We start from the raw sequence: 7,327 nt of genomic DNA on the forward strand, positions 1-7,327 counted from the left end.
CTCAAATCTTTTTCAACAGCATCCAGTCTTTGCCGATGTTTAGTCTTAACTGCTGTCAGAGCAGAGGAATGAGCCTAGCATAGATCAGTTACATTGTCACGGTTTACGTTTTGTTTCATGTCTTGTCTCGTCATTTCCTGTTTTATTTTGAAGAATCACTAACTTCCTCTCGTTTCAGGTGTCTTGCCCCTCCTCCCGCGTCAGGCGTCTGGTCGTCTTCCCTGATTCATAAATGTTTCCACCTGTTCCCCTTGGGCCCTCATGTTCAGATAGTCTGCGTTTCTCTTGTCCTGTGCCAGAATGTTGTCTCCGTTTCTGAGCTTCATTACCAGCCTTTTGTCTTGAGCCATAGCTACTGAGGAGAGCGCTCAGGTTTTCATAGCCAGTTACTTTGCTCTGCCTGGAGATCGCCCTGCCTAGCTGTGCTCTGTGTGCTGTGTTAAATAATAAAACCCTCTTTGAATGCGAACTGACCTTGCACCTGTGTTCTGAGTTCCTGCTAACAGACATACTTTTACATTTAAATGTAGCTCAGGAGGAAGAGCAGTCGCCCACCAATCGGAAGGTCGGTGGTTCGACTCTGGCTTCCCTGGGCTACATGTTGAAGCGTCCTTGGCAAGACACTGAACCCCACGTTGCCTCCCAGTGTATCACTGGGGTATGAATGTGTGTATGAATGATTAGAAAAAGCACGTAGTTAAGTATCGTAAGACGTGCTGTATGAATGTGTGTGAGTGGGGTGAATGTGGCATGTAGTGGCTTTTCTAGTCACTCAAAGCGCTATAAGTCCATTTACCATTTACTCATTTAGCAGAGGCTTTTATCCAAAGTGACCTACAGAAAAAGGAAACAATCAAGTGCGAAAAGTTAGTGTGTTAGTGATGTTCTGTATTCATTATTCTCTTGAATACTCGATTAAGAATGAAACCATTCCCCTGTTGGGACTCGGGAGTTATTTCAATAATCACGGCTCACTATACTGTATCCCCTAAGACGTCACAGTGAGTTGTTTATAGTGATCTACGTCAGGGATACGTGAGGTCTGACATAGCAGTGGACATAAACCCCGTTCCATGAATGAAGAGCAGACATAACCACCCGCCCGTATCTTAATGTCTGGGGGATTGAGGGTGGGTCAGCCCGGTGGGGACATAGAAGGGAGCCGCTGATCGTTTAGTTTGGGAGCCGCTGATCTACGTTATAAAAGTAATTTTTAGTGACAGTCACATCAACAATGATCAGGTTAGAACTTTGGCACAAAGCATCAACTGGCAACAATTAAGTTTAGCTGTGAACACGGTCCCTTTACAAATAATAGTAATAAGGAGTCTGCTACATCAATCCGTTGCTTTGCATCCTCCGACGGATGGTCTGGTGGCCTGTGCCGAACAGCTCTGCTATTTCCTTTATTTTTAAACCATTCAATAAATAGCTTTCAATGGACTCTAACGGATGTTGATGGTTGGTCGTCCTCGTCCCATTTGAGGCTCCACAGCATCCAGCTGTTCCAGGACTGAACAGAGGTTTACTATGGAACCTCATTAATGTGTAAATCTGTGATGGCAGAGTATGCAGCCAAGCTCCCCGACTTGTTCTACTCGGCCACGGGCATCAGACCCACATATATTATTAGATTCTACCTGCTCAGCTAATTCTAACAGTGTTTGCACAATCTTAGGGAGCGCCATGATCTGTGATGCGTCCTCTAATGACCCGGCAATTCAATCAGTTTCCCAGCACATTTGCAATGTAATGCAATGCAGATGTGCACAGCGCCCCCTACAGAACAAGATGTGTAGCTCAGTCAGCAAGGAGCTGAAGAAGAGCTGACGTCACTCTGCTGCGCCGCTCAGAATGCTTTTTCGTTTTCGAATCATGGGCAGTAGTTTGCAGGCAGGACATGAAAACGAAAAAGCAATAATGTGCAGTCTTGAAGAAGAAAATGCAAATGGAAGAATTGATCACTAATTTATTTATGAGTCCAACAATGCAGCCACATTCTTAAAATGAAAAAGCATTTCTGCAAATGCATTTTAATTTTCAAATTTGACATTTCAAATTGAATTTTGGGTTAGGGTTAGGGTTCTATTTGCTGGGGCATATTTTGAAAATTAAATCTCAAATGTCTATTTCTTTTTCATTTTAATTGAGTGAAAGATTGAGCACTCTCGAAGAAGAAAATTAAAATGCAAATAGGATGATTGATTAGTAATTTAATTTATGAGTCAAATAATGCAGCCACATTCTTAAAATGAAAAAGCATTTCTGCAAATGCATTTTAATTTGAATTAGGGTTCCGATTCACTTCCAAACTCCCGGTGTTGTAGCTTCTGCCTCTTCTTGCTGCTGCTGTTGAGATGACTCCCTGAGAGCAGACCAACAGTGTCTGTTAGTGCAATAAAATATGAGAGTGAGGTAGAATGAAGAACCTTCTCCAGGTTTCATGGGACAGCAGCTCGGTTGATCTCAGTTCATTGAAATGCATAAACTTCAAGCACGTCAAATAATCTTATAAAAATCTAACACATAGATCAACACAACTCAAACATTAATCAAAAGGTCTACATTTGCTTTGTTTCGATAAAGTGGAAAATATTAAGCATAATAGTGTGGATCCACCTCCACTGGGTGCGCGCTCCCGCGCATATGTCGGAGACAACTTGCTTGGAGGGACACACGGTGTACTGCCTGCACATGTGGGAGGTATGCTGCAGGTATGCGTTGTGCTTTAAGGCACTTGTGCACGGGACTTCCCGTCATGGCGTGTTCCTGTCTTGCTGGGAAATGGGCGGCGCCCTCTAACTTGTGTTTTAACCTCCGCCTGCTGCGTCTTTTCATTAACAGTGAAGTTTGAACCAAGCGGGACGGAGAGATGTCTGAGAACAGCTCACACTGTGAGACCATCAACGTGAAGTTTACGCACGCCCTCCTGCCGCCCGTCTTCATCTCCGTATTCGTAGTTGGGACGTTGTCCAACATCTGGGGGCTGAAAAGCGTGTGCAGCAGCTGGAAGAACATCGGGAACATCAATATCTTCATGCTGAACCTGGGGGTGGCGGACCTGCTATACCTCTCCACTCTGCCCTTCCTGGTCAGTTATTATGCAGGCGGGAGTCGCTGGCACTTCGGTCAGCCTTTCTGCAAGGTCACTCGCTTTTGCTTCCATCTCAACCTGTACGGCAGCATCGGCTTCCTCACCTGCATCAGCGTGTACAGGTACCTGGGCATCGTGCACCCCATGAAAGTGATGGGCAAGATCAGCAGCCGCCACTCAGTGGTCATGAGCGCGCTGGTCTGGATCCTGGTCATTATTCAGATCCTGCCTGATATGTTTTTTGACAAGAACGATGAAACGTCGCCAGACTCATGTTTTGACACCACCTCCAACAACCTGACCAGAGCCTACCTGCCGTACAGCGTCAGCTGGGCCGTCACTGGCTTCTGCTTGCCGCTGCTCATCAATCTTCTCTGTTACGGACACATCGTGGCGGTCCTCGCGCGGAAAACCACCGTGAACCCATTGCTGAAGCAGCGCTGTCTGAAACTGGTCCTGATCCTGCTCTTACTCTTCTCCGTGTGTTTCATCCCCTACCACGTGTTCCGGAATATTAATCTGCGGACGAGAATCCTGAAGCAAGATGGCGTCTGTCATTCCAGTTTTGATAGCATTTACATCGCGCATCAGGTCGGCAGATGCTTGGCTTGTCTGAACAGCGCCATAAACCCGCTTATTTATATAGTTGGGAATGATGACTTTCCTCTGAAGCTTCGTCACTTCAGTCGGCGCGCGTACCAGTCTCTGTCCCGCTTCAAGGGCACTTGGGTCATTTACCGCAAACCGACTGAGGTGGGAGCGGATCACTCCGCAGAAATCTGCGTCAATTCCGAAGAAAGTCACAGCGCGGGTATGTGTTGTGGCGTGCCGTGCGCCACAGAGCCAAGAACAGCACAAGAAAGAGTGGCAACATAAGAAAGCTGTCCATGCACAGACTGGGCTGAACATTAGTCTGCTGCACAGCTGGCGGCGGGCACCGCGTTTCATCCATCAGATCATCCAGTGTGGTACTGAGGTGCTGCTGTGTGCGCGCACTGTGTGTGCGTGCCTCCAGCAAAGCTGGCGTCTGTCTTGCTGGAGGCAACAGTTCAGACAAGCTCCAGTTCGTTAACTGTGCTGAAGTTCAGGCACTCTTTCTGGCTGTTACAGGTTAAACATTTATAGCTGACTTGTGTAAGCGAGACTCTATTCTTAAAGGGCTTTGAAGCACTTTCATCTGTCAGAGGCCTGGTTGTAGGGACAGAGACTGGAGGAGGAGAAATGTTTGACTCTTCAATGTAATTTAATTCATTGCACCAATTCACAGCAAATGTCATCAGGGCAGTAAAAGTGCCTCCCATATTTATTTAGATCAAACCATAGAGGTTGTGTCTGCCTGTGAGTGGAAATAGAAATAGTGCAGTCCTGTTTTAACTTCTGCCCTCATTTTGCAGTACACAGAGAAGGCCTCACTGATGAGACATGAAACTACTTCAAGAACCACAAAAGAAGAGTTGCTGCTTTCTTCTTCTGCCGTTAGGATTCCCATGACCTGAATGAGGACAGAAACAGACCAGGCGTTACACTTTGTTCATCTGGAAATCGAAAATGATTTTGCAACATGAAAAATAAATAACAGATATTTGTCGACAGTCATCGTAAAATATTGTGTTGTTATTGTGAATCACCTCCTACATTGTTCTTTGTTGCAACAGAGCTGAAGCAGCCTCTGACTGAGCACACTTCATTGTTAAACTTACGATTTGTGTGATTGATATCAAATACAAGTGTTGATGTATAATATGTTTTCTGTTTTAATATGAAATATACATTTATATGAAATCTAATTGTTATTTATATTTTATGCTCTCAGTGTTTTGGATTTGTGGGACATGTCAGTCATTTGGAGTCAGACTGTTTAAAGCCATGAGGAGAAAAATGATACCATGGTGCCCAGAAAGCCAGAATCTCTTTCACTTATGCTTGTTAAAGCCGGAACTGATGCACCTTTGTTAACCATCATGTCATATGGAAAAGTGGGGGATGGATGTGTGCCCACTGCTGATAAGCCTCTGAGCTGGTGAGGCAGGCGGTAACAGAGGACACACGGGCCTGTCTTGGGCGTTCAGGATCTTTACTCAGGTGATTCAACTGGCGTGATGTGTGTATGGACAAAGTAATGGATGGCTAAGCCTCCTCCGTTTGGTATATGTGAATTATAAGGAGGAACAGTAGCAGTTTAACTTTGACCCCCAGTCCACTTCTGTAGTTTTAGACATGACACCATTGTGCAGAGAAGATGCATCGGTCCTGGCTTCATTGTTATATGGAACATTTTAAATTGGGACCAGTACACTATCTTAGCACATCAGTGTTATCTGTGAAAGTACAGATGTGAAAGATGATTCACTGCAGATATGCCAGCAAGGTAGGTATCAATGGGCTATATGTGTAAGGGAGTGGCGACGTGAACAAAACTGCTCTGATCAACAGCGCCGTCATCACTTCGCTCATTCGCTGGCGAGATCTGCGTAACCATTTCAAACAAATTTTCTCCCCTCTATTAAATCTTTTTTGAATCATGTAGGCATGTTGGGACACAACTAAAATCATCATAACTCAGTTTACTTTGTTAGAAATGTAACAGTTCTCTGACATTTTATTATCTCACCTTTAAAGGTCAGATTCAAAGCATGTTCTTTTTTCTTATTGCATATTAGGCTGCTGCCTTTTGGAATTATCCATGAAGAGACATAATAAAAAAAAAAAACTCTAAAATCTTGGGTTTGTTTCTTGTGGATCTCAAAGTGTCCCTGACATTTAGTGGTGAGCTAGACTAGAAAAGCACAATGCAAGTGCAGTCCATTTACCATTTAACTGCTCTGTGTTAACTTCACAAACTGCTGAGAGAATGGCAGGAAGCTATAGCTGCTGTGTGTGTGTGGGTGGGGGGGGGGCATTTTTTTGGAATACACACCAGTTGATTGGGGACGGCTTTCCAATTGAGACAAAAATTACCGTCCCCATTTAGATTTCATTATCGTCATTACCTACGTGCTCCAACATGCATTTCTGTCTTAAAATTACCACTGTCCCCTAAAATGACTTTTTAAAATTTTTTTGTGTGAGTGTGTGTGAACATTGTGCCCTAGTGGACGTGTATGGAACTACATGTCCCCGATTTCACTGTAAAGTGTATATCCTCTCCGTGTTAAATATAACAAATCTGTTGTTTTTAAGATTGTCATTCAAGCCAAATTCCATCCAATATATTATATGTTTATATTATTAACTTGTTATTATTTTTGATTCAGATGCCATTATACATTTTATTTTATGGCCCTTTTACAATGATAAACATATTCGATTCACAAACCTAATACGAATAATTCAATATTAATACAAATAATTAGGGCTGGGACTATAACGCGTTAATTAAGAGGCATATCGATTATACTGGAGCACCAACTAACGTTCATGACTTCAGACGACAACAACAAACTACAGTGAACAATAGTTAAACATGAACGAAGAAGCTGCTGAGATCGCTTTGGTTGGCCCCGTGGATGGGAGATGTTGTTTTAAAAAACAGAGGGATGGGGTGGTCGGTAGGGTAGTAGTGGGCTGCGCAGGCGCCTCCTGTATAGAGGCTACAGTCCTCGCTGCTGTCGGCCCCAGTTCGAATCTCACATCTGACGGCCTTTTACTGCGTCTTTCCCCCTCTCTCTGCTTTCTGTCTCTTTATCTGTCCTGTCCATTAAAAGGATGGATGGATGGAATAAGAGCACGGTTGGTTGCAGCGTATGTATTCAGTCATTAGTCAATGGTATTCTAAATCCATGTGAAGAAAATTGCTTCTCACTGTTCTCAGGTCAAATATTTATATGCGATTAACTTCAATTAATTAATTACAAAGCCTCTAATTAATTAGATACATTTTTTTTCATCGAGTTCTGGCCCTAATGATAATAAGTAATAAACTGAAATTATGTAAAACACAGAAAATAAATCAGCTTTACCAGCTTCCTAATCACACTGATAGAATATCAGTTTGCATAAAGAACAGTTTACTAGTGTGAAAGTACTGTATGTATAACTAGAAATAAATACAGGTAAATATACTTAAATTATTTATAGTGGATGATTTATTATTTAAGATATGGTCGTCCAAGTGTGCTGCCATTGCTATGTGATGTTAGTGCAGCTAATATGAGGTCCAGGCTTGTTAAAAAAAAAGCAGAGCAGCTCTGGCTTGAATGTGGCTCACTTATCAGAGCAGCACTGTGCTGCAAA

General features: G+C 43.3%; 1 protein-coding gene across 1 annotated transcript; it reads left to right on the plus strand.

The window, feature by feature from the left end:
- Positions 1 to 2,784: 2,784 nt before the first annotated feature.
- On the plus strand, positions 2,785 to 5,740 carry LOC140303994 (P2Y purinoceptor 1). Its single transcript, XM_072383011.1, has one exon. The coding sequence runs from the start codon at positions 2,873 to 2,875 to the stop codon at positions 3,968 to 3,970; it is 1,098 nt and encodes a 365-aa protein (XP_072239112.1). The 5' UTR covers positions 2,785 to 2,872; the 3' UTR covers positions 3,971 to 5,740.
- The last annotated feature ends 1,587 nt before the right edge of the window (positions 5,741 to 7,327 follow it).

Source organism: Leuresthes tenuis, unplaced genomic scaffold, assembly GCF_036924035.1.
Source record: "Leuresthes tenuis unplaced genomic scaffold, fLeuTen1.0.hap1 SCAF_3, whole genome shotgun sequence".
Taxonomy (NCBI): Eukaryota; Metazoa; Chordata; class Actinopteri; order Atheriniformes; family Atherinopsidae; genus Leuresthes; species Leuresthes tenuis.